This window comes from Anarrhichthys ocellatus, unplaced genomic scaffold (genome assembly GCF_004355925.1).
Source record: "Anarrhichthys ocellatus isolate YVR2014 unplaced genomic scaffold, GSC_Weel_1.0 scaffold5, whole genome shotgun sequence".
Classification (NCBI taxonomy): domain Eukaryota; kingdom Metazoa; phylum Chordata; class Actinopteri; order Perciformes; family Anarhichadidae; genus Anarrhichthys; species Anarrhichthys ocellatus.
In genome coordinates, this window is record NW_022280035.1 from 15,852,047 (window position 1) to 15,879,858 (window position 27,812).

The window sequence follows — 27,812 nt, forward strand, 5'->3', positions numbered from 1 at the left end:
TTGTATTTTTAAGATACAGAGGGAAGGGAGGGGCATATTTTCATTCACATGTCTGTCTGTGTCACCTACAGTAAACGTAACAACGTCATTGTCACTTAATCCAACACACATAGAGTTCAGCAGAGAAACAGGACAGACGGTGACTATGACTCAATTATGAAAACAAAAGTCAACTCCCGTCTTTGGTATGTAACCACAGGAGTGGAGATTTATTTTTCTTATTGTGTAACTGTCTGCCATTCTGGAGGCTGAGCAACACATTAACTGTTTCAGATGCAAGGTTATTATATCTCTACAAAGTAACTGCACAACACAGATTTAACAGTTTAATATTTGTCTTGTAATATCTAGTGCTGTTCTGATTTGGTGGGCCGGGGCCCTGGTGTAAAGCATGTTGAATAGAATACTAAATAGAATGTGACCGTAATTAATTCTATCAATTACATACGCGTTTAAATTGCTATAACAAAATGGCTGCTGGGGCCTTTGGGCAGCAGCGTGGTGCAGTGGAAGAAAGCTGCACCTATAGCCCAGAGGGTGATGGACTGAAACCTAGCTAATGATGCTTTATTGGAAGCTGGGCAATCTTAATCAAATCTCAAATACTTCATGACAGAGAGGTCAAAAATGGTGCAAATTGTGGAACAGTTACATGTATTGTCTGGGAATGTGTGAGAAGTGTATGCCTATACACAGTGGAAAGGTGTTAATGTCTTTCTTTCTGAACAAAATGTTGCGGTGATTCTTCCGTCGGCCATCTTAAAGCCTTAACTGTCACCCCAGGGTTTCTTTTCGGGCCCTGTTGATGCACTGAGATGACTGAACTGTCCTGTAGGTTCAACATTCACTTGCATCTGGGTTGATTTCCTGAGAAGAGATATGAACAGAGAAACAATTAATGTTTCTTGAAACGCTATTGTAGACTTTATATTCAGTGAGATGTCGTGTCAAAGCATTAAGGGAGTAGTCCACGGATTTTTGCATGGCACTCTAATAACAGTTTAAAAGTAAAATCAAAATCAATGCAGCAGAACCGCAGATTCTTCGTCCTAGAAAAACACAAAGCCACTCAACTTATTTTCATTTTCTATCATAACTTCTTAAATCTTCAGCTGCAAGCTGACCCAGACTCAAGTGATATCATTTGAAACTCTAAAAACTCTCGGTTGAAATATGTCTATCTCATTATGTCTACAGATGAACTTGGAAGCGAGACAACGTGTACCTCCAGAGGCCTTGGCAGGGTGCTGAGGCAGCGCTGGACAGCATGATGGACTGACGGGAAGAGACAGGAAGTGGACAGGCTGTCTGTTCTACAACTCTGAGTCTGGAGCTGAGATAAAATTCTCTCTGTTGACATAGAGAGGGCATCAAGATCACACACTTAATGCTTTGATTTGAAAGTTTCATGGTATTTATTTCATGCACACCGCGCAGACCGTTTGGGTGTGTTCAACCTGTCTGACCGCATGTGTTTGCTGTGACATAAAAAACTGTTACTGTAGGAGTTCAGAAAGGACTAAACAGCTTCAAGAAGAGGTGCAGTATGGGAGGCATGGTGGGAAACGGCCAGCAACAGCCCAACGCTAGACAAAGTGTGTGTGTGTGTGTGTGTGTGTGTGTGTGTGTGTGTGTGTGTGTGAATGAATGAATGAATGAATGTGTGAGAGAGACAGATGAGTCACGCTATCCGAGATTTATACATGAGTATGAAACATGAAGCTGACCTGGGCACGCTGCCAGAAACACGCCGACACCTTGAACTTCCAAGTCTTCTGCAACCTAGTGAATAAAACACACGCACACACACGCACACACACATCATGAAAATCTTCTTTTTTTTTACACTTGTAGTTATATTCAAGCACGTGTTGACTCCATGAGTCTAATGAATGAATTTACTTCTTCTTCTATCATTAAGGTCAAAGAGGAGGACGAGCTCTATTAGTATGACTGGTCTATGAGTCAAAAGCTGTTGGGTGTGTGTGTGTGTATGTGTGTGTGTGTGTGTGCAACCAAGAGGGTGTGTCTCATATTTTCATTATCTCACGTGCACTTACCGGACCTCTAGTCCGGCCTTAAATAATACTTGTGAATGTCTTTGATGAGCAGAAAACCAAAGTTGATGTTTCCATCAGATCAAATCAAACTGCAAAATGTAGTCAAGGCTAAAAATAACAAGCATGTTTCATTGTTTTGTTTTTCAGGCTTTATATACTATATATACATAAAGGCCTATTATATTCAACATTATCGAAGGATATGTAAAATGTACATATAGAACTTCTGCATCTGCACATGTACTTCATCTAACATACAAAGCAATAAACTACCATATAAAACAGTATTATTAACATCTGCTTTGCTATTTCTTAGTGTCAAATAAGACATTATCATCGGTATTTGATGAAATTTGTGACACTTTTAAAAATCTTTATCATACATAACCTTTCATATTTTTCACTAGTAGAAAGGGCTTCTATAGTAGGTCTGTTCTAGGAAAGATCATTTGCTGAAATAGAGATTATGTGCGTTAAACTCCCAGTGTGAGAAAGCAAACTGAAGTGAAGTGAAGCTCGACAAGTGACAGACGTCTCAGACAAAGAAAAGAGCACCGCCTGCAGAAATCAAAGTAAAGATTCCAGGTGCAGATGCATCAGTAGCATCACCCACACTGTTTGATTGACAGAGCTCAAATGAAACTGAATACGAGTTTAAACACGTCACTCCAGTTCTCTTCTCTCACCTTGCAAAGTGACGACATGGCCACAGAGTCCATGAAAGTGACTGAGCTGAGATCCAGAACCAAGCAATGAGTGTGTGTCGATGTCCGGCCTGAGGAGGAGGAGGAGGAGGGGGAGGAGGGGGAAGAAGAGGTGTGGACTCCAGCTGGGTTCTCCTTCTGACCACGACTCACTGTCTGGATGTGGTGAGGAAAAGTTACACAAGGTTAGTCACACAGCAGTACATTTCCTAGCGTAGGTGCTGGCATTGAACATGTATATTGATTGATTCTGTCACTCAAAATCGGCTCTTGTCATAATTATTCCATATTCTGTGTGTGTGTGTGTGTGTGTGTGTGTGTGTGTTGGCACCTGTTTGATCTGTGTGAAGACCAGTTCAGAGTTGGCAAAGTAAATAGGACTGGAATAGAAGAGTATAGTCACCCCGGGAACTGGCTTTGCCTGTTAAAAAACCCCCACACACAACAAAGACACACATGCAGTTAATGCATTTAACATTGTGCAGAAACTCCATTTTATATCTTGGCACAATAGTGACGTCCTGGAAAGAAGGCCAAGGACTTACAACAACCAGTACGTTTCTTGGACCAAACAACAAACAAGTTTAATGAATATCTAGTTCGGAGATACAACAAATCCTCTGTTTTCGTTAACTTGTCTGGCTCTAAAGTGCGAGATGAAAGACAATAATAAATTAAGAATATATGCAGAATTCTACAAAGAAAGCCACTACATACACCATCACTAATGCATGACAGATACTTGACGAAGTACACAGAGGGAAGTGCTGAAGCAGCCAGCAGTGAAACAGATTGAGGAGAGAATCAAGCGGAGGGAACAGAGAGCGAGGAGTTGACAGGAATTCACTGACGCTCGGAGCACCAACAGATTGCCTTTGGTGACAGTTTGGTGTTTTTGATGTGTGGCAGATGGTGGTTTTCAGCCAGGGATGTATTTTTACTGTGTTTTGGCTGCGTGACAGTCGTACCGTTCAGAGTGGTTCATTAAGTCGATGAAAGACTGACATTCACTGAAGAATTTGGTTGGCTTGGCTCTTCGTTTACATGTTGGGGAGACACCGCAGTTTAATGGCCTGCTACATAAATACCAACTCAAATCATTTCCAAACCTATTTTTAGTATAAACTTTAGGATAAATGTATTTTTTCAATTGCTTATTTATTCAGATTGGCATTGATCTACATCGTGACATTAGTACCCATCAAACGCTTGCTGTGTTGATGTGCATTTGCATTGCGGATGCTGTGATCCATTTGGAATAGGGCTGCGTTTCATGAGCAGATATGGGACAGACTGTGGAGAATTCATTAGTGACTGTGTTTCACACTGATGGCATTTTAGATATGCTAGTCCACAGCCTGCAATCAGCTAAGATCATCGGGTGTCATGTAAGGTTAGTGTGATTCATCTTCCGATCTGGAAAGCGCCACGAGTCAGGCCTTGGTATACTGAAGGTGTGTAATGACTTGCTGCCCAATAATCAACGATTACATTATTCAATTATTGTTGAATTAGACACACCTGCAGACATTGGTCTTTTTCGCTGCATTACTTTTCTTTAGTGTCAAAAGTGGCTGCCTCTAATTGACCTATAAAAAAGGCACCAGCTGGTGCTATGGAAGAAGGTTTGGGGCAAGTTTAGCAAAAGGTTTCTGTGACTGGGCTGCAGAGAAAAGGTGGAGGAAGAAAACATTAGAAGTTCATAGTGTGGTAGCAGGTTGAAGTAGAACCGACTAACTGCTTTTATCTGAGAATATGTATTAAAGACCATCTATGACAGATGGATTTAAGTAGAGAATCGGATGTTTTGGATTTGTGACAACTCATTATGACACCAAAAGTTTGAATAAGCGAACAACAACTTAATAGAAATACTGCTACATTTTTTGGAAATAGGCTTTTTCGCTTTCTTGTCGAGAGGTGATCAATAACACCGCTCTCATATCGCTAAGAGAAGAGCATTAAGCTGCAGTTCCTCTCATGGCCACTAGACGCTGGCTTCAAGAAAACTCCCACTTTGTTTAGTTCAGTACAAATGACACCAGAGCTACACATCACTTCGTAGTTTGTCTCTTCCCTGCTGAAATAGCAGGGACGAGACAATCTACTTCTACCTAGTTTACCTTGAACAACACCAAACTTTAACCAAACTGTTTTTTTTTACTTATTCTCGTGACACCTGTGAGACGGATTGATCTTACCTCAGTGTAGAGTCCCACATCTCTGTAACAGTCTGTATGAGGAATATGACCCAAAACAACAGTGGAGGAGCTGAAAGACGTGGACAAGATGAAAGTAATAGACGGGGGAATATTAATGACAGTGCCCATCTGCCTGGGAGAGGAGGGAAGGAAATACAACACTTTTAAGATGAAAAACACTATTCTCATTCTTTGTCTATTCCCCGCTTCCCTCTAACACGGGCGCCCATCTACACCCATCTTCAAACTCGGCCTTCAGTTTTGTGACTGCATCTTGTACGGCTGTGACGCTATCGCGGTGAGAAAATCCGTCCGCAGACAGACAGACACCTACTGCTGTGGGTAGTTCCCGCCACAGTAGGTGTCACCAGGACCACATTTGGCCATGATGACTCACACACAGACTCCCCTGTTGAAAACAATAACCAGCATCGCTGTCACGGCTGGTGAAAACCCCCGTCCTCCTATGCTACCCTGATAATCTCTGAGTAAATGTACAGTAATGATGTTACATTGATGTAAAATGCCCCATGTAGCGCCTGTAAAATGATATGAACTGACTGTTGCGTCCTGTAGATGAGCGTGAGTAGAGAGAAGATGACCGCCACAGCCAGACCCAGGTCCAGGTTACAGACCAGCGTGGAAATCAACGTGGTGACCCACACCAGCTGAAGGAGAGCAGGGAGGAGAGAGGACCAGGATCAGATCTGTAACTATGGGTCTATGCTTTGAGCTTGGATAATGTGTGTGTGTGTGTGTGCGTGTGTGTGTGTGTGTGTGTGTGTGTGTAGCCCACCAGGTCTAATCTGTCAGACTTCCAGAGCACACACAAGTCTTTGAACTGAGCCATTAACCCTTGCAGGTTCACCACGATGATCACTGCCAACACCGCCTGGAACACACAGCAAGGCATTACTGAACTAAGACGAGTGAATCATACTGACAGTGAGTCTCGTCCAGATGGAGTATGACTTGGCATTTCTTAAAACATCTTCGCTGGTATTCTCTATCATTCCGTCATCATTCTGTGGTGGTTCATGGCGAGCCAAGCTGGCCGGAGAACCGTCAGCACGAACTTCTGGTGCACTCGCTTAACAACATATATGATGAACATAAATAACGTTTGTGATCTCATATGTATTTTACCTTTGGCAGCTGTTCAAAGAGATGACCGATCTTCAACAGGATGGTTAGAATCAACAGAGCTGATACCAATCCGGCCATCTAACACATGAGATTAAGACACAACAGAAGGACAGTAAGGAAAGCAAAGCAGTCAATAACGAAGAGGACAAAAGACCAATTAAGTAAGTTATATAATGCACTATATGAAAAGATTAGATAATGTTGCTTCCCTAGACAGTCTTTGACACAGTGCAAAGACAGAGGTGGTGTTTTTATATCTTTTGGAATAGATTACATACCTGTGTTTTGACACCAGTGCTATCCTGGACCATACTGCGAGAGAAGGAGCAGCTGACAGCGAAGCAGTGGAACATTCCCCCTATGGTGTTACACAGACCCAGAGCCAGCAGGTCCTGAGGCCAAGACAGACAGCAGCAATTTGAAAAGTACGCAGCGAGGCTGCAGCCCAGCTCAGGGATCCTGCTGGCATTTACTCAGGGGGAACTGGTTGGCCTGCTGGACATGTCCAAGACCTCAAATAAGATCTTGGGGTAAGGGTGATACTATTTAACTAACAGATACCATGAAACTTCCCCAGTTGATAACTTACATTAAGGTAATTACATGCTTTTGGAAACGTTTGATTTAGTAAATATGCAAATGAGGCTCTATCTTATTAAATATGTGATAATTTGAATACATTTCAGATCAGAAATCTGAACGTTGGATAAAGCAAGGTTCAACATTATTGTGTCATTTTGTTGAATTTTGGATATTTCTTATTTTATAAAAGAAAATCACTAATAGATATCACCATAGAACTTCCCCAGTTCAAGTACTCTCTGTATTACAAGTTTTCTGAAATTGTATGTTTGAATATGAAAGTGAGCCTAGTGCTCACTAGTGCACATTTCTGGTGAATATAGGAGGAGCACAAAATATTCATTCTTTGTATTAAAACATGCAGATGTTGGAAGATATGTTCTTACTGTTTGAAAAAAGCTTCTCTCACCTTTTATACACATTATCAGAATCTTCATAATTATGCATGTGTGCATAATATGCACTGTTATCCCTTTTTTGCAATTTTCTAACATGCAGACCCGACGACAAAAGCGTGATCTCTCTGTGGTCCCTGGCTGAAATGCATGAGAGTTGCAACTGCCATGAATGTACCTGACTGCTGTCCACTTGGTAGCCATGTTTGTGTGCAAACACTGAGCCCATGGCTGAGAGGAAACTGAAGCTGACCAGAGCCACTGACAGAGCTGGAATGAACAGCTCTCTGGCCTGAGAGAGAGAGGGAAGTACTGGGTAAGACAGGCTAGAGGAGAAGAGGAGGAGGAGGAGGAGGAGGAGGAGGAAAAGAGATGGCAGCTTGATCAATTGAATGACTAACTGATTCCTCAAAGAAAATAAATGAAATATATAGTAATATAAAGAATTATGACCACCAGTTAAAGGTAAATCACCCCATGAATTCTCTTTAATTCTCTCAAAGCTATCAGGGATAACGCAATAAAGCTAACTTGCATATTATGTGTGATGAGAACAGAAGTGTGAAGGATGGGAGGTTAGAGGAAGGTGAAAGTGTCAGAGAGATGAAGAGACACTGAGCCGCAAATTGCATGGAAACAAGCAAATACATTGGTGTGCCAATATACATACAGCATATTAAAGACAGTATGTGCACGTAGAAGTCAAATAAAACTCACCATGTTACTGATCAATGCTTTGTAAAAGACTTTGAATTAAATCTTTAAAAGCAGTACTATATCACAGTCTATTATGAATATATTTACAATCAAACATCTCCTGAAAGTTCACAGGCCTTCAAGAAAATGAAAATCAACACAATAGTCTTGGACAATATATTTAAAAGATAGCAAATTGAATGACAGGGAAAAACAGACAATGAGACAGTTCTACTGACCCACTGGGTATGTCTCCCACCACCTGGACGGTGTGCTGTCCAACCAGATCCATCTGCACCGACAGGATGGTGCCCAGGACAATCTGCGGGAGAAAAACAATGAACGTGACGTTTCCTGCACAGAATGTCCAGTTTGGAAAACAACAACATACAATATTTTACATCTAAATGTCAAATCAATCAGTGCGTATTATGCGCATGGAGGTACACAAACACAATCAGATAGTGTTCGTCCACTATTGTAGAAGGTTTGTCAGATACCAGTGGCGGTGCAGTGATGGAGATAGTGCTCTCTCATTGGGCAGCTTCTCCCCTGTCCAGATCCAAGTTCTGTATTTGCTGAGCTTTGTCTTCATAAGCGATGGATGCCAGTACAGACTATTACTAACCCCTTTGCTGTTCTCCAGTTTTAGCGCTTGTCATGTGCGTACTGTCGTTTTAGAAGGTTCTCAAAGTGAACAATTGAGATTTGGTTCACTAAGGCCCCAGGACGTTCATCATCCAAAGCAGGGGAAAAATTAACCGCCCATCCCAACAGTGTTTTCACTGTATAGGCGCCATTTCCTTGGCTTCCATAGCCTTTGGAGTATTCACTCCGGTAAGAGGTTCCACATCAGCATTCATCTCCTTTGCCTGGATTGAAGCCATTTTCCCATAACAAACTATAACTCAACAGATCATGACGTGAAGCCTTCGGGAAAATGTTTTATGCAAGTCTTTGTTTACAATAGCTCAACATACCATTAAAAACCTCACTACGGCACCCGATTTTGAACAAATCTGTTTTAAAGTTCATGGTTTAAACTTTAACCATCAGGTTAATATTAAAAACACAATTTCTGACAAAGTCAAAGTTATGGAATTTAGAGTTATTTTTAAATAACATGCCAAAAGTTTGCACAATTATATTCATATTATGTTTTTAGCTACAGTAATCTACACTGAATCACTCACTTACCTATCAGCTTATGTACACATACACACACATATATGATATTAAATGAAACAAAACACCATCAGAACACAGAACGATGATTCATCACAGGACAGGTGCAGACATTTATTATATGAGGGGATTTGTGGTTTTGGTGATATAAACGGATTATTATGTAACTGTGAGTCATTCATCAGTTCATCACTGTGGCATCTGTCCATCTGGGTGCGTCTTATAGACATGACTCTACTGTGTGTGTGTGTGTGTGTGTGTGTGTATCTCTCACCAGTATAAGTTCCCATGGTATGACGACAGGCAGCTTGTTCTTAAAGCGCTCATTCAGCATTTTGCCTCCGATGAGTATCACCATGGAAACCCCGGAGACTGACAGCGCTCCAGGTACAGCGCTGGTCACTCCATGGAAAACATCATTTAATGTCTGAAAGAAAACACACACACACTAAAACATTTAAAAAACAGAAACACACTTTATTTTTAGCGAAGACGGTGTGATTTTTGTTTAAGGTGTAAGCTGCTCCAAGGCAGACTGAAAGTTATGGACCAGTGAAGCTGGAGGAAAACCGGCACCCGCAAATAGCTGAGAAGCCAAACCAAACCAATTTGAAATACTGCCTGTGTAGAGGTGACAAGGTGCATCATTGGAAGAGTTTGATGCCAACCTTGAATTTGGCCTCCGTCGTGCCAAGAATAAATACAAAGCTATCGCTGACTCACAGCAGGAGAAAGGCACTTTTATTGCCAAGACAATTAATTAAATCATTAAAAAGGGTGAGGAGACACGGTTAGGGTCTGCCAGTATTGGTCCAGGTGATGGGCTATGACCTCCAGTCTAATGAAACAACAACAAGTCATCATCATAGTCATCCTTCTGGCCTGCACTGTGCATAAAGCTTGTAACTGTGAGGCTAACGCTCCAGTTCATGCTTCTTGCTCCGTCCATCCATCATTTTTTTCTGCTTATTTTTTAGCAGGGTATTGCAGACATCCCTCTCCCCAGCAACTTTTACCAGCTTGACCTAAGAGCAGTGGACCAGCTCTTTACCCTGCCAGGGCTGTTGGAGGGGTCATGGGAGTTTGCTCATCCAGTCAACATGTGTTTCGCAGACTCAAAGAAGGCTTACGAGCGGGTTGTTGCCACGAGTCACCCGGTCCTTGTATAACCAAAGCGAGAGCTGCGTCCATAAACACGCACTACTTTTCATTTAGCTGATATAATGACAGAAATCCTCAGGACCATGTTTCAGCTTTACAGGCATATACTGACTAAACCCATATGAGAAAATCCAGAGAGGACTTCAGAGGTCAGGGGTCAGCCACATAACAGGAGCTCATGTGGCTTAAAAGTTGAAGCTTGGGACGTTTCAACTGACCCAAGCTGAAGGCAGCAGTCCAGTGTGTCTCTGTGCAGGTATTCCAGTCATCAGTGGCAGCTGCAGGATCATCACATGCAGACCAGCTGCTGTGGTGTAGCCTCTGATTACAGGTGCAGACAGCCAGCGACCCGCACCACCTCCACGCAGCAGGTACATTAGGAGCTGAGGGGAAACACACACGCACGTACACGAACACCTCTTTGATTCTGAGAGACTAATACAACATGATCATTTATGTTTTACATCACTGAAAATGTTCTGCTATAAATCTCCACTTTAGCTACAGAAAACATATTGATCGATTTGAAGTGCATGGGTGGCACCGGGACTAAATCTTTGCCCACCTCCACAGAGAGGATTTAAATCCACGGCAGCGTGGGAACCCAGCGTGGAGAGGAAAGAATACCAAAAAACAAAACAGACTCAGCAAGACCTTTTTTTCCTCTTTCCAGTTTTCAAGCTTTGGGGCAGATTGTTTATTTCAATACCTCAAGTTGACCTGTGATGAAGAAGAGTGAGAGTTTGGGAAACTCAGCAGGTTGTGTATGCTCAACTGTAGATGAACTAATAAATACAAATGTGATACTTTAGTGGAATTTAGACTTTAGTGGTGGCCGGGGCAGCTGAACATCAGCGATGCGTGTGAGCCTGTGCAGTCTGTTTGTCCATGTATTGTCTGCTGTGTGTGTGTGTGTGTGCGTGTGTGTGTGTATATACCTGTATGAGGCCACAGAGGAAGGTGAGTTGTACAGCCACGTTCACTTTGGCCGCTTCCACATCAATCTGACTCTCTTCAACACCATTGTTGAGCAACTCCACTTTGGCCGTCTCAGACCCAATCATGATGGCCAGGATGGCAAAAGTACCTGTCACACATAAACAGACACACAAACCGTTAGACAACTACTCAGCTCCCCTAACACTAGAGTGTGAGATGCATATTCCAGAAAAGTAAAGGTTGACAGTCACCAATGGAGAGATGTCTGGAGGTGCCGAAGATGAAGTAAATGATCAGAGGGTAGAAAGAGCTGTAGAGACCAAACGCTGGAGGAACTCCCACCAACATGGCGTTGGCCATACCTGGGGAAGAAGAAGAGAGGCCGAGGTGAAAAGTGTGGCTTGAATGAGCAGCTAGAGCGTGTTACTAAACGCTAAGAAAATCTAAAAAACTCAACTTTCTTCTCAGAGAGGTTTTTAGGAGTTTTAGGGGGTCTCTGCACTCATGAAACATTCCTACCAAGGTACACGGGCAAATAAAGGAAGTGGGAAAAGATGAATAAAAACTAGGCAACAACGCGGCAGTTTAAATACATGATTTAACATTCATTTAAGTATCATCTTTGCAGCTGGAGTTTCATGTATGACTGCATTCTCAACTTGCACCCTTTCAACCTGCAGTTACAGTTGAAGTTGTCGTGGCAGCATGTGGTTGTTAAGGCTCTTAATGTGATTATCATCCTCACCCTGTGGCAGCTGTATGATCCCAACACTGATGCCAGACACCAGGTCCCCGACAGCGTTTTCTCTGATGGAGTAGCGAGGCAGCCATGACAGGACAGGAAAAAAACCAAGCAGCAAGCTCTTCAACCTGGGACCGGAACAACTGGAGGAGCACACACAGTCACACACACACACACACACACACACACACACACACACACACACACACACACACACACACACACAGCTTCAGATCAAGTGCCTTAGACATCTGTTAGCCCTTAAAAATGGCTGAGGGCACAAACTGACTCACAGAAGGGCAAAATACTAAACCCATCCTTTGACTTACCAACATTGTGACTTCACCCTCTCCAACAAGGACAGGGACTGCTGTTCTACCCGTTGCCCAAGGACATCCAGCTGCGCTTCGTCCAGGGCAACAGTCAGATAAGGTTGCCTGTAGTGAGGAAGGCCATTTTGCTCAACGCTGTCCATCTGAAATCAATGTCAAAGATTACTGGCAGTACAGTCTAGTTTCACTTTGTTATTGTCACAATGCTGTGTGTGTCTTGAATGTGTCTCATGCACTTTTCTTTTTGTGTGTATGAAGTTACATGACAAAGACAACGGGCAGCAGTAACTAACGTAGATACGAAACAAACCACGGCAGTGAGAGAGAGAGAACGGCTGACCTATTCTGTATCACCACGAAGCGGCACACAAGTACAAAGAGTTGACATGTGCGGCAGTGTGCATGTATGAGGATAACACACACACACACACACAGCTCCACACACTCTCACACGTGAGTCAGGGAAGGTTGAGAACAGCCTTGAACTCTGCACATTACAGCGAGTTACAACCCCTTTTCTCCTCTCATTCACCCCCCATTCAGTACGTCTGAATGCCTCTATTATCACAGCTCAGCTTTCAGAGACTCATGGTCTGACTGTGTGTGTGTGTGTGTGTGTAGGTGTGTGTGTGTGGGTGTGTGTTTGTGAAAGAGCGAGCGAGAGAGAAAGAGACCAAATGAAAGAGATGTTCTCTGTTTTAATCTACTTTAATGTATTTTGCACAGTTGCTAATTTATGAAAGCTATTCCAAATGTTCCAAAAATTATTTGAAAAATAGACACGGGGGAAATAAAGAGTAACCGGCACATGTATAAAAAAAAAGAAAAGCCAAATGGAATGAAAAGAGAGAAAACTTAATTTCCACAGTTGTTTCTATTGTCCTTTTAATCTCACCACAATAAGAAATTGGAACAGCAAACTTTAAAAAAACAAATTGTACAAAGAGAGGTCATTAAAATAAATAAAGCCTTCAAAATAAACTTTATCAACAGAAACTCCAAGAGAGAGAAGTTTAACATCTGCCCACAGTATTGAACTACAAGCATACAAATACAAATGTAATGTTTGCAATGATTAACCAGAACATATAACACCATTATTTTACCATTGAATAGTCAAATTAAAGATGATGTCTCGTGTAATAATCATCATAACATCAAAATCGGTTGTAAAAGTGTCATTACACGTATTGACATGATAAACATTGAATGTATGGTAAAGGTATTGATTACATATGGTACATTTTACATACATAAATGTGAAATAACAAAAGGGACCTCGATGTGATATTTATGTGAATTTAAAGGATATATCAAGACTCTCAAACTTACACAAAGAAAAGTGATAAAACTTCAGGCTATATTGTTGCCTAATGTGAGGCCTGAAGGTAGGATCGTTGTCATAGTTTCCAGATATAATTAAGACACAATAGATACAATTAAGACTGTATTAATAACTCCGGGTGCATTTTAGGCCGACTTCGTCTGTGTAGCCCACGCTAACATAAACTAAGGTTGTAAAGACAATAACCAGGTCACATGTGAGCAGATCTTATTTCATTCTCTTCACTTTTCAAACAACATACAGCACAAAATAAATCAATCTAACTTTTATCGAAATTCTTCTTTGTCAAAATCACTTCGATACAAACTCATTCACATTTTCAAAAGAAAAACGTTCATCAAAACAAAGAATTGCAACGTCCCGTTACTCCTCCTGAGTTATATCAGAGTCTCTTAAACCGGTGTCCCAAAAAGGAGTTACAGATGTAGTTCCTGGTTTGTGTGTGAGGGAACTCAGTCTCATTAGAGGAGTCTGCCGGGTGTATTGAAGAGAGGAGAGAGTCAAGGCTGGGAGAAAAAACTAACGTCCAACAGAGGTGTAAATATGAGACTGCATGTGTTCTCATACTATTTTTGAAGTGGGGAGAGCAAAGACGGGTACATTTCGAAATCACGAAGCCACGACAGTGTCACCAACTTCGTAAGAGGATCCAATAATATGAATCTCCAGGTATCGAGCAGCTCCAATCAAACATCACAAGAGTCATGAGGAAAGAAAAAAACAATCAAACCCGCTCACGATGTTTGCCGGAGTTCTGATGCAGCTTCAGGGATTCTGCACTCCACCAAAAGCTTGCTTCTAAGTCACGTCACTCTGTACCGGAAATGTGTACGTCTCTTCTCTCTCTCTCTCTCCAGCTGTCAGCAACGTAGGAATAGATAAGATCCAAAGGCTATTAATACCCTAACCCCAGCCACAGCCTGTTCACCATGCTGCTGACTGGGATACAGTGTCAGTTTCCGTACCTCAAGACTACAGAGCAGCTTCTTTCCTCGGGCTCAGAGACTCCTTAATTCCTCCTTCACCCTCCACCATGTAATGTAGTTTTTTGTTGTTGTTGTATTTTCTTATGTTGCGTAACCCTGTTGTACAAGGACAATACGTGAACCTTGTACCTTGAATGAGAGTAGAGCAGACATTGAATTGTTTGCTGTGGTCATGTGATTAAAGGAACACGCGATAGTTGCTACACAACAGACATCAGTGAGACTGTAATGTGTGTCACACATACCAGTTTCAAGGCTTGATAGGCCTACATACTGCTCTAACAATACAGCATAGATCTATCTCGCTGCATCAGTGTTTTGACAGTCAGATTTCACGATGGTTTCAAATGCAGCACTAATAAAACAGACTCTTCAGTAGTGTATCTGTCTCAGAAGCAGCAGAAGGTTTCGGACGCGCTCGGCACGGCAGCGAGGCGATTGGTGCAGCGGCAGCTCGAAGAAGGAAAAGGTGAAACTCCGAGAGAAACTCAGGTTGGTGACGGGATGCAGCGGTGGGAGACGGGGGGGACGAGGCACTCGGCGCTGAGCATGCTGGGGCATCAACCTCCGCCTCGCCCTCAACCCTCTCCCCCCTCCACCTGCAGAGACAGAGAGGGACATGGACGGATAGAAAACTATGAAGAAGGACAGGACCCATAATCCTCAACAGGCTTACTGTTTTCATTTGGCTGATTAGACATGTGTGTGTGTGTGGGTGTGGACATGTGAGTGCATATGCTTTTTGTATTCGATCATTTATTCTCTTCATGTCTGCCTTGTAAAGTAGGAAAATAGGGGGAGGGGGGTTAAAATAAAGGCGAGTGCGCTTGCTCTATGGGCCCATGGATGCGGACCATTGAAAGGTAATTTCATCTGAAGTCATACACTCTGAAGTCAAACTTTTTTTGCTTCATGTGCCACTAAGTAACTGTCATAGGAATGAAGGGGGCACCGCCTCCAATGCTCTATCCTGTTCTCTTTATACATACATCAAGTCGGACACAAATCTAAATGACATGCATTGTGAGGCGTTTGCCAGGGATCAAATCAGTGCAGGCCTGGCTCATATTGAACAAGCCTATTTTGTCACGTCATTTTTGTCAGCACAGCTGTTAATGATAACATACATTAACTGTGGCTTATTTCTATGAAAGTGTCCTGGTAAGTCTTGACAGTGTGCCAGCATGCAGAGCAACAGGACACTGACACTGAAGCAGCTAAATGGAATTCAGCCACCATTAATTTCATTATTAACACCTGTGCCTTCACTACTGTTACATGCCCAATGTCTTCAGTGAAACAAATCCAGCTAAATTAGCTTGTGCTAATGTTATCGTAGCTTTGTTTATCTGGGAAAGTCCATTTAAAAGTTGCTTTGTATATTAGCACACAGTAATACTGGGTTTGTCAGCTGACATTAGAGTAGCCAGCTAGCTAAAGCGAGTTAGCTATAGCTAATGGTTAGCTTAACGTTAGCTTGAGTGCAGCTCATGTTGTGGACAAAGTGCCTTTCGTGTTATTTCAGATCCAATAAGTTACATTGTTTTGATAGTTTGGAGTATCTCATGTGGACCTGAACACACTAATCGTTCCAGACATACCTGAGGTGTCCTGAGGGACAGCACCAGGTGGAGATGGAGCCTCAGAGCTTAAACTTGAACTTGAAAGCCCCTCGTCTTCGTTCTGTCTCCCACGATAAGGAGTGGACGGCGTGGGCTGAGGAGCAGGAGGGGGTGGAGGTGGAGGGGCTCGTGGAGGCGCTCGTGGAGGGTCAGGCGGGGGGATTGAGGCAAAGGAGGATTCGCAGAGGGCCAAGCCTCCCCACGGTGTCATGGTGGTGTCCGAGACGAGGATGGAGGAAGGCCCCGGATGAGGGTGAGAGGTGGACGAGGCGGCGGATGAGGACGTCTGCTGCTGGCTGCGTTTTCGTTGATTAACCTGATGGGGGCGCTGGAGAGCCGGGGAGGAGAGCGATGGCTTGGCTGTTGAGAGAAGGGGGAGATTAACGAAAGTGGCCTGGTTTAAAACCCTCTTTGTGGTGGTTGATTTTTAATGAGCAGCTTCGTTGATTATAATGGAGTCTTAATACCTTACTGCTAATTGAATAACTTTAAATATCTGACTATAGAGGTGAGACACCACAGGATCCCACTGTCTGGAACGAACACCCACAGATTGTTTTCCTTTCACTTAGATTTGTTTGCATCCCACAGAGTACAAGCAAACCTAGTTGTCCCAGGATCACTTTATACCTTCACTTTGGCCTGGGTCTGGGTGACCTAACTGTCTCTAGCCCATAAGAACCCAAACCCATGTTTGGAAAATTATAGGGGATATAAAACAGATGGAACACAATCCTGTAACTATTTTCTAAATACTACTCCCGAGAGCCAAAGATCTGAGATGTTACATAATATATGTCACAATGGGCGTTTAGATATAAATGTACTTCTCATTTGAAAATCAATCAACTTGGCCTTTTTTTTTGCTTAGTAACACAAATATGCCTTTTTATTTGCATTTCCACACACATATCAAAATTATAACTTTTCTGGTTAGATTTAACAAAAATAGATGTTTCAGATTTGTTTTGTCTTCTTGGATGATCTTCAGTGCATCCTGAACACTGTATCGTTCATTGTTATCCATAATGCACAAAATATATAGGATCGTTAAATCTTGTTTGTTTGTGTGTTTTATTTGCTGATATTCAAAGATTCTTTCAGAATACATTTAACTCATAATTTAATCATTTGACATTATTTTAAGTTTACATTTGTTTAACTATGTTTTGAATTCCACAATAGAACATATTTTAATTAAAAATGATTGAATCAGCTAAATCAATTGAGCAGCTCATAACTATTTTTCTTATTGTGACAAATACGTCACATTGGTTATTATGAGACAACTGTAAGGTTAAAAGATGCCTGATACATAACTTTATATCGATAAATGTGTTTGAGAAACATGGTTAGAACAGTTAGGATGTAATGTAGGACTTGTTATTAAAGCATTAGAATTGTTAAATGTGTTGAAACTTACCTTCAGCAACAAAAACAAGATTTTTGAAATGAGCTAGTTCTGTCAAATGGGCGGACCAGCTAGGCAGCCGTTTTGGGAGTGATGTCATGTGTACACAAATTAACTAACTGTCACATGACCTCACCAGGATGTTCAGTATGTGTCACTTAGGGACATCAAGGATAAAGCTGTATAAGGAACTTTCCAGGATATTTAAAGTGTCCGTGACAACTGTGGGTCACCGTGGGTTCTTCAGGGCTAGAGAACTAGAGTTCTCTCTAGTATAACTAGAGTAGAACCCGGGGTTCCTGCATCCCTGCCTCTAGCCTCCTGTATTAATTCATTACCAGTTGCCTGGCCAGCCCTCTTCCTTTGATTCCTGCTGTAGGTCATAGTGATCTGTATGCATTCTTTACCCGCTAGAAATCTTACACATCTGCTCCTGCCTCTACCTATTCCCTTCAGTGTCCCCTCCGCTGCTATCGCCCAGCCCACTGTGCACCCTTTGCTGACCGACAGTCTTAGTTCACATTTCGGGATGCGTTGTGCATGAGAACAGGCTACTAACCTCCTGTCTTCTAAACGATCCCCTTTTAGTCCCCTTCAAACCCTCCTTTATACTATATTTCCTCGTCCCCTTGGATAACACTTTCAAACACTGAAGATGTATATCAGATTATGGATATATGAATACATGAAGTTACAATTAATACACCCATACATTTTCCAACCACACCATGTATTTGGCCAATATAATGCAGCTAGTAGAGCTTCTCTGTTGCAAACATACCTTATAATTAGGTTTATGTTTACATAATATTTTACAGAAAACAGCAGCATCAGTTTTGGAAAATATGATGAAATATTAATGTTTATTTCTGTCAAATAAACAGATTGCTCGACCAGAAAGTAATATACTGCCCTGGAGCTTTTCAAGTAATTCAAGAAACTGCTGCCCAGGCAATCCCCTTCTGTAAAAAGGTGTTCAGTGATATTAAAGGCCAGCAACAGCAAGACAAAAATAAACTACTATAATAATAAACTATTAAAGATGTTTGCCTGAAGCTCCATTATGGTTAAATATTACCATATTACACAGACATTATTTAGAAAAATAAATTCATTAAGATAATTAGGAATTATATATATTTGAAAAGTAAATGGATTCAAAAGCAATCAGATGTATGTAACATTAACACCTCAATTGTAGCATTATTTGAATTGACACCTGATACCTTTGCACTTTGTGACCTGAACAATTAAATTAAATGAACAAAAATATCATTGAAGATATTATCATTATAGAATAATACGTAGCCCCAAAATATACTTCTGCATAATAACCTAAATGGAGAGTTTAGTGCTTCTTGACTGGATCACCTGTTGTTTTACTTCCAGATGAGCCAATGAGAGGCAGCCGGTCACGTGACATCACCAATCCGGGAGCCTGAGCAGAAATAAGTGTTTCACATGTTTACAGTTTACAGTCTTTCATCATGAGAACAGTTCATACACACTGCAAAACACATATGCATTCATTCTGGTTGACAGTGTCAGCATGACTCTAAGGTAATGTAGGTAAGTAGCATTGAAGTTTGTTTGCCACAGAGCTGAGTTTCTGCAATAATCCAAATTTCACCAGAACAATTCTAATTGAATTTTTGTCGAGGGAACCAGTGCGATGGTAACTTCCCTGTTGGCCTGCGGAATACGTCATCCCTGCAGTACTCTATATGTCAACATCCACTAGATAGCTTGACACAAACAAAACCTACAGATTGTCGCAGAGCGTGTTAGCGTAATCGCTTGTTCCTTGAACTATCCGCCAAATATTGCATCTGTAACTGTTATAAGAGATACCCTGATAACAAAGATGTAGGACTGAAAATCTTCTTGACACTGAGTTCAGAAGAAGCTAACATTTGCACGAGTCAAATAAATACAGTGAATGGCACATGGTCAGGAGTAGTGATGGAGAGCTGTGAGAGAGTGTGTGTCTATACCTCTTTGATGGTTGTAAACCGTCGGTCCTTCTGCACTTTGACAGGCACTTTGACATTCCTCGTTCTCCTGGGTCAAGCAGAGCGCGCCTCACAGATACACACTCGCACGCACAAGGGACAGTTTCCCGCCCGGCCCTTCATCGGCACGGACGCTGATGACTTCTTCTCAAGCTGGCTTCCATAACTCACTTCCTCTCTCTGCACATGTTGTTTGAAGGCTGAAGATGACTTATTAAAAACACATTCTCCTCTTAAAACATCAAATGTATCCCAGAGAACACATCCTGTTTCATGGAGAGCATCTCCCTGTGTCTCATCTTACACTCCCCCACTCATCAATCAGTCCTCTTTTCTGCCTCGTCTTTCTTCCTCCTGCTTTCTCTTCCGTGACCAAACTAACACCGGCAATAATGCTCAGTGCATCAGGTGCCCTCTCCATTTCTCCCCCCTCGCTGCCCTCACCTTTACCGTGTCAGCACTGGTGCTGTCACTCTCCCTCCACCTTTTTCCTCTCGGCCTTCCTTCCACCTGTAAGTGATCGTGGTGGTTACACACTTTGGCTCTTGCCTTTTCTCCCGGAATGAACTTGTGCACTTTCATCCCCTACCCCCTCTTTTTTTCTCTCCATATTTTTTCCTCCTTCACTGTTCATTTTCAGGACGACATTAGCATTTCCTTTGCTCTCTTTTTCTCCTTCTTTCTCTCCATTGTGAGTGGCAGGTGATGAGATGGGTGCTGGACAAAAGGCAATGTGAGACGAGACTAAAATATTAAAATATTCATGGCTACCTGCAGTCGGCCCCTTCATGGGCTCTGACCCCCACCTGGCCCTCCACACAGACACCGACACACACACAGATTGACAAAAGGGTTTGCAGGCCAGCATACACACATCTCATTTAGCAGACGTCTTCAGTAACACCAGCATTTCAGACCAACACACACACACACACACACACACACACACACACACACACACACACAAAGGGACAAAGGTGCACACTTCATCTGATTTTTACATTTAAATTCCAGGCAGGTGATTGTGAATCAACACACTCTGTATGACATTTAACGTGGCACAAGGTAACACGCCGCTCGTCGACTCACACTTCATCTGACACAGCTACATTAGCATAGCAGGCAGACACACGCACACAAAATATGTATGCAAAAAAGGAAAAACTGTGCACAGTCCCATGTCACCCTGCTAAATAAGCAGTATTAGCAATTCATATCACAACACATCTTTGCTTCAACGGTGCTAAATTAGCATATCAGAACACATGCACACGCAAAGAGTGCATGGAAACACCAAAGTGTGCATGCACATCACACACACAGCTGTCTATAGTTATGCTCTTTACAATTAATGCAGAGCGTGACTAGAAAAGCAGATACACTGTCACTGGGTGATGTATTATTACCTACACACCAACTTTAAGCCCAACTATAATCTAAACTTAGTTATTATTAAGTCTAAACTCTGAGAAAGCCTTTGAAGAGGTAAGGACCGGACAAAAGGGTGACATTTTATCTCCCAAATGCTTTTTTTTTCAGATTTTAGAGACATTTGGTAAAGGCAGTCTTTTGGTTTGGCCTTGTTCTGATCTAAAATAGAGTCCCAAAGCTCTCCTCAAGTACGCAGCTTTATTTCCTGGCTGGTTGAGATGCGCAACATGCTGTAATAAAAATAACTCCAGTCATTTCAGCCATCTTGGTAGCGCTGGCCCCTGGAGGAGGCCACAGATGGCCTAAACACATCAGAGACGGTTTTAATGTTCTCCTGAAATAGCGATGAAGATGTTTTACTTGATGAGCACCGAATGCTTTTGGAGCTTTGTTACAAGCAGAAATGTAGCCGGATTCCAGACACACGTTTTCAGGCCGGAACTAATTAATGACTTTAGTTGTCAGAGAAATTTAGACAAACTTTCATCAGTCACCGTTTTATTTCTCTTCACGGGTTTGTTGGTGATATTCCTGCTGAAAATAGTCTGTTTCAGGAATATAATTTATATTTTTGTATTAACTCTTCATCAAGCTCATAAGTAATACATGCCTTACATAATTACAATGTATCCAGTAAATAATGAGAAAGCTTGAGAATAAATAGTCTTTATTTAAAATCCATTTGATATCAATCCATATACCTGCAATCAAGGGATTTTACAGGTACTTTATAAACCATTGATTAAAATATGTCCTTTGAGAAAGTCATTGTTTGGACCCCATCTTTCTTATGATTCCACTTATGTTGACTTTTCTCATGAAGTCACTTTAACTCTGTGAGTCGCTCCTTTTCTCTCCCTGTGGTCCACATCTCTGCATCCGTCTCTGTATTGCGGACTCGTAGTAGCTGGAAGCCCTGACCGCAGACCAGCACCCATCCCGTCTTTTCTCTCTCTTCCTTGGTCTCACGGGACGCCTTGACACCCGTCCCAGTGTTTACCTCACCCTCTGTCTCAGCCACGCTGTCAGCCTCTGTTTGATGTCTACATTCACCAGCTGTCTCACCTCCCTCCTCATTACTGGTTTGACAAACTGGGTCACCTGTCTCGCCCACGGCTGCAACAGGTTCTCCGTCTTCGGCCTCGTCATGTGTTTTCTTGTCCTTATTGAACTGTGCCGCTGTCTGACACGTCGCTTTTAATCCTGTCTGACTCCCTCTCCAAATTGCAATCTCCTGCTCAGACTCAAACCTTGTTTTCTTATTTTTATCTCCCTCCTCCTCCTCAGTCATCTTCCCCTCCCACACAGCGAGTCCTGCAGCATCGGCAACATGGCAGCACAGCGCCCCAATGTGGCGGATGTTGGTACTGCTGACCCTCCACAGGCAAACCCTCTGATCTGAAGAGGTGGACACCACAAGGTCCGGGCTCAGGAGCTTCAGGGCGGTCAGAGGGGCAGCGTGAGCCAACGGGATGTGGGACTGGGAGTAGAGGTGAAGATGAAGCTGGTTTGGAGATTGGAACTGTGTTTGTGGAGAAAGCCGGGGCTCAGAAATCTGAGAAATCCCTCTGCTGCCCCCAACCTTTCCGTCCTCCGGGTACTGCACTTTAATCACGGACACTGTCAGCTGCCCATCATCCCCTCCGCTAGCAACAGTAACCAGGCAACCGCCCTCTTGATGGCCAAGTTCCTCTGCCCAAACAGCCAATGAGTTGACGCCGCTCTGGTGGGCGTGAATATCGAGGCAGGGGATTGGTGGAGTTGGACTATGGCTCGAAGCATCAGTTAAATCCCACACTGCAATTTTGCCATCTGTTGCAGCACTGAACAGCAGCTTATACCTGAGACGGACACAAACATGTACATGAGAGACGGCTTTCTTCATATCATCCCACAACAAGAAGTCAAAGGTCATCAAAAAGTCAAAGTGAACCTAAATTCACTGAGCTCTTAATATTCTATTCCTATATTAAATCTGTCAGTCATTACTCTTTTCTTAAATGGCAGGATAAATATTATATATATAATAAAAAAACAATCAAAGGTCTGGTTCTGATGGGTTCCTACGATGCCAGACTACCAATGACTTGTTAAGAAGGTGCCAACTTTCAGAAAATTAAAAAAACATCAGCAAACATCGGCTCACTGACCTGTTGCCTTTCCTGTCCTCCAGACTGCAGGCGGCGACACTGAGAACACAGCGCTGGTGGTAAAACGTCTCCCACAACAAATCAATTTGATGTTTGACTTCACTGACTGAGAACAACCTGGAAAAGAAAGTAATAGAGACGAGAAGAAAGAAAAAAGGAGAGAGAGAGCGAGAGAGAGAGGGCAGCATTATCAGACAAATTGTGGATTTTAAAATCAAATTAAGTGACACAACGAGAGCTTTTAATGTTGAGCAAACACAAACACATTTTCTCTTACATTCAGTTACTACCACTTTACTGAGGAAAATACTTATTTAAGAGTAACAGTTTAAAGACATTCTGTTTGTAAACTGTTTTTCTCCGGCTCCTTGGAAAGAATAATTATTAATAATTATTCTGTGATGAACACCAACCTGAGAGCTCCATCGCTGCCGGCCAAAGCCAGAAGACAACAGTCTGTCTTCTCATCCAGCACCACGACAGACATGTACCTGAAAACACACAGACACAACTGGTAAGAACAGATCAGAAGTAGGTTTCAAGGACAACAGTATGTACAGTTGCTGATTGTTAATGTACAGACTTCAGAACTTTTCTTGATGAAGAAGGGAGTGAAGACAAAAGACAGGAAGGTGAGAAAAAAAAAAAGCACTTCAAAGTGCCTGGAAAAAAATGTTTCTCTTTACAGCTGAAATTCCCTTCCCATGTGTGCAGAAAACAACCATTAACTTGCCTTGTTTCTGGGTCCATTTTCACCATCTTGTGCCGGTTCCGCCTCCTCTCCCACTGTTCGTCCAATCGGTGACTGGCCACCTGGATCACCTGGCAGGAGGGAACCAGTCTCTGCCTGTCCCAGCCGACCAGCAGCCGGTAACACTGCATCTGAGCTCGCCCGCCGGCCGACACGAGCAGGGCGGAGAGAGTCTGCTTCTCCCTCCCTGCCTCTGGACGCGTCACTGCCGTCACCGTCCGAACGCTGGAGATGTGGTCGGTAATGACTGAGAGAACTTTGATGCGGCCAGAGTCGGGACGTACCGCTAGGACGGTTAAGCTAGTGTCCTCTCCTCCCGTCGCCACTATCTCCCAAAGCTCTTCCTCTCTCTCCACCTCCTTTACGTCATCTCCTCCCTCAGTTTTCGTCCAATCTCCAGTACTGTTTGTTTGCATCTTATTCCCAATCCCCCTTATCGTCCCCAGCCTGCACACACACCCGATCCCCCTCCCGTGGACGCCCTCTCTCAGGCCCCATCCTCCAGTCCTTCCTACCATCCCGGCCCAGCTCGAGGCCTCTCCAGGGGGTTGCGAAGCCATGACGGCCCCCTGCTTGATGAAGACCAGAGCTCCATATCCGGGCCAAACTCCTCCGTGGGACGGCCAGAGACGCCAAGAGCGATGCCCCCCACCGCAGGGCACCGCTAACAGCCTCTCCTGCCTCACCGGGTCCCAAACCACAAAGTGGACAGCATGGAAGCCGATAATGGCGAACCTGGCTTCTCTTCCCTTGTTCTCTGTCTTTTCTTCTCCTCCTCTCAAGCTCCCCTTCTCTTCTCTCCCCTCTGTAACCTCCAGCTTTCCTGTCACATTCTGTTTCTTTGTCGTGGAGTGGTTCTCACATTCCTCTCCGAGCTCTTCGTCGCCTTCCTCCTCCTCCTCTGCTGGATTGTCAGATTCAAGAATCAAAACCCTCTCCAGCCACTCCATACCCTTGCAGGCCCGCTGGACTCGGAGAACCTCCAGCTGAAGCCCCCCTTTGTTCTCTGCAGCCTTTCCTTCAAGCTTTTCTGGCGCCACTAGATGCACTCTGAAGACCCTCACGCAGCCGTCCCTGCCAGTGCTGTAGAGCAGTCCCTGGTATTCACACACTGAGGTTACACCCTGTTTTCCGTGCACCCCGAACAGGCAGCTCAACGGGTGCAGCACTAGGTCACCCACTTCTTTTCTTTCTCTCTCCTCACCCCCTTCACCACCCGTTTGTTTCCTGCCCGTCAGCCAGCCTTCATCCATTCTTTTGTCATCTCCCATCTTTTGCTCCTGCGTTCCTCCCTCCTGAAACAGAAGCAGGGAGCCTCTCCTGTCCCCACACGCCCACAGCAACCCCTGAGTCGTGGAATGGAGGCGCACTGCGGCTGTCAGCCAGCGTTTGGCGCAGGGGGGAAGAAGGAAAGAAGGAAGGGGATTTACACTGAGAGCCAAGGAGGAGTTTTCATCCGATTCTACCTCTATAAACCAGCGATGGACCAGTCCTCCAGAGCCTGATGCTAGCAAATAAATGCGGTTGTTTGCCTCTTGCCAAATGAGACTGTGGATCTTCCCTGTGGATCTTCCACCTGTGAGAAGAAACCCATGCTGAGGATGAGAGATGAGGAAGACCTGTATGGATCCGCTGAGGTTTCCCACAGCACACAAATTTACTTTTGCTGTTGAGTCCTTCACACAGACAGTTATTGTTTCCATCACACAATAGGATTGAAACTCAGGAGCCCCTTGCCACACCATCTCCCACTGCCCGGCGCTGTACTGGTAAACTGTTCCCTGGTCAGTGCAGACAACAAACTTACTCTGACTCCAACTTGCATATTTATCCTCTTCCCCCACCATACAAACAGCTTTCGGCAAGCCGTGGCCGGGAAACTTCAGGTCAGTTAGCTTCTCAGTCACTGCGTCCTCCATTTTTTTCTCCTCCCCTTCCTCACTCCCTTTCACCCTCCACAACCTCACCCCTCCATCTGCCCCCCCTGTAGCCACCCATCTCTCTTCATCTCCTGCTCCCTCACTGACTGCGAGTGCACGAACCCCCCCTGCTCGGTGTCCTTTTAACGTCCGTATCACCTTGCCACCTCCAGCCCAGTCCCAGACTAAACAGGCGCCGTCTTCACCAGCGCTGAACACATTCCCCCCGGAGAGACGCACCGAGAAAACCCTCGCCTGGTGTCCGTATAGGACCCTTAAACAAGCCGGGTTCAAGTCTCCACATTTCCCCTCAGGGCCCCCTAAAGCACCAACACCCCAGACCCTTACACTGCGGTCATCGGAGGCTGAAGCCAGCCATCCTTTCTCCTGGAGGTAGGAGATGCTGAAGATGACCCCGCTGTGGCCCAGCAGACGTCTCTCAACTGGAGCTTTGTGCTCGGAATCAACACTTTTGTCTCCACCTCCCCCGGGCTTCCAGAGAACCAGTTGGTTGAAAACAGTCCCTCCTACTAAGATGGTATCCGCCCAGGATTCGTGTACCAGAAGGAGGGCAGAGTACAGCAGACATCCCTCCAGACAGGAGCGCTGAAACAGGACATTTCCTGTAACGATGTCCAGGAGAAGAGCACTATTGTGACTTACAGCCACACAGAGCAGTGAGCGGTTGTCTCCAGAGAGCCAACGGACATCCAGGGCCCAGTCCTGTAGCTCCATGAGGGGGCCCAGAATCTCCAAGCGTAGATGCTCCCCAGCCCGGAGATCCACATGGAGCCTCACCAGCCTCACAGCCTTGCCTCCAAACACCGCTAGATCGTAGAACTTGGGCTCCGACGTGGAGCTCAGTTCTGGGGATTGACAAATCAGAAAAAACATCAGTAAAAAAAAATAACTAGAGGGCTGTCAGTGAGTGCAAACTCTTTACCAACACTGGACAGTTATTCAATCCTGCAGATCACCACCAAATTAAGACTTACCCGGTCATCTGATTTCACCCATATCATCTGTTTTTATATATCTCCCAGAACACAACAGAAGGAATTATCATAGAGAAGAGTGAAAACAAACATCTGCGTGTGCTAACCGTCTCTCTTCCTCCCATGTGCTCCTGTAGCAGATCTCTGTGCTGGGACAGCCTCTACACTTGTAGGCCGTATCCCATGGATTCTGTAGTGTTGGAGCACACTCAGTGAGGCACAGGCTTTAGGGTGAGGATAGAGACTGAACACCGTCAAGACTGGACCTTCACCTGTCAGGACAGGGTAAGAGAAGATTGTGTTATGCGTGTTGTGTGATCCTTCACAGTGTTCAGTCCTCTTTCAAAATAAGCAAACATATATATTATCAAATATATGACCACATTTAAACCTGTTCTCCCCATGCATTTGTAGTAAAAGTAGGTAAAAAATGCATAGTTATAATAATGCATCATCAATCTGTGATTTTTGTTTGTCATTTCAAATCCCTATTTCTGCATAACTAGAAATATCACGTCAATATTGACTCTAGAAACTGCTTCTTACCCGTCAGTAGAAAAGCATCCAGAAGGAACTCCAGAGCTGTGACTGGAGCCACAAGGGCAGCTGTCTCCATACTTTTATGATGAATAGCTTTTATTGGAGACACATTATCAATGGTGTCTGAAACATATAAAGTGACAACGCATACTTAAAAAAAAAAGAAGTCTACATTGAGTCACCATTAGCCTTCCAGTTAGCAAAACAAGCTAACAGCAAGAGCCCTCCTTATGTTATTTGATGTGTACGAATCAAGAAATGCAGCTTTTCTCCCCCCCTATGCCACTATATAGTTCACTTACAAAAAGCCTCAAACGCAAAATAAATGTGCCTCAAATATGCATTAAAACATCTGTATTAGCGTCCACGGTCCTAGTACCCATGTGTTCCTGTGCTGTCTTCCGTGCCACGTCTAAACCAATCAGGGTGCACTGCCGGCTTCCTGAGCGCTGATTGGTTAGAAAAAAGGTTAGCCGTATTTGTATTGGAGAAAGCGACCCATGTGAC

At 43.7% G+C, this 27,812-nt stretch overlaps 2 protein-coding genes across 4 annotated transcripts; both read right to left on the reverse strand.

Moving 5' to 3' along the window:
- Positions 1 to 37: 37 nt before the first annotated feature.
- Positions 38 to 14,626, reverse strand: slc26a6.1 (solute carrier family 26 member 6, tandem duplicate 1). 2 transcript variants are annotated; one of them, XM_031845414.1, is made up of 19 exons: positions 14,227 to 14,626; positions 12,141 to 12,286; positions 11,815 to 11,954; positions 11,321 to 11,431; positions 11,069 to 11,217; positions 10,349 to 10,513; positions 9,244 to 9,396; positions 8,024 to 8,106; positions 7,267 to 7,414; positions 6,390 to 6,503; positions 6,112 to 6,189; positions 5,762 to 5,857; positions 5,527 to 5,633; positions 4,966 to 5,035; positions 3,096 to 3,185; positions 2,747 to 2,920; positions 1,728 to 1,782; positions 1,226 to 1,350; positions 38 to 867 (listed from the first exon to the last, which is right to left on the reverse strand). In XM_031845414.1, the coding sequence occupies exons 2-19, from the start codon at positions 12,284 to 12,286 to the stop codon at positions 838 to 840; spliced, it is 2,034 nt and encodes a 677-aa protein (XP_031701274.1). In that variant the 5' UTR covers positions 14,227 to 14,626; the 3' UTR covers positions 38 to 837. The 2 variants fall into 2 exon arrangements, with proteins under 2 accessions (XP_031701274.1, XP_031701275.1); XM_031845415.1 differs by lacking the exons at positions 38 to 867; positions 1,226 to 1,350; positions 1,728 to 1,782; positions 2,747 to 2,920 and having other exon boundaries at positions 3,125 to 5,098.
- A 6,986-nt stretch (positions 14,627 to 21,612) lies between these two features.
- wdr6 (WD repeat domain 6) lies at positions 21,613 to 27,736 on the reverse strand. 2 transcript variants are annotated; one of them, XM_031845412.1, is made up of 7 exons: positions 27,685 to 27,736; positions 27,312 to 27,428; positions 26,873 to 27,037; positions 23,834 to 26,636; positions 23,514 to 23,591; positions 23,101 to 23,217; positions 21,613 to 22,791 (listed from the first exon to the last, which is right to left on the reverse strand). In XM_031845412.1, exons 1-7 carry the CDS (start codon positions 27,686 to 27,688, stop codon positions 21,774 to 21,776), a joined length of 4,302 nt encoding a protein of 1,433 aa, XP_031701272.1. In that variant the 5' UTR covers positions 27,689 to 27,736; the 3' UTR covers positions 21,613 to 21,773. The 2 variants fall into 2 exon arrangements, with proteins under 2 accessions (XP_031701272.1, XP_031701273.1); XM_031845413.1 differs by having other exon boundaries at positions 27,608 to 27,704.
- Positions 27,737 to 27,812: the final 76 nt, after the last annotated feature.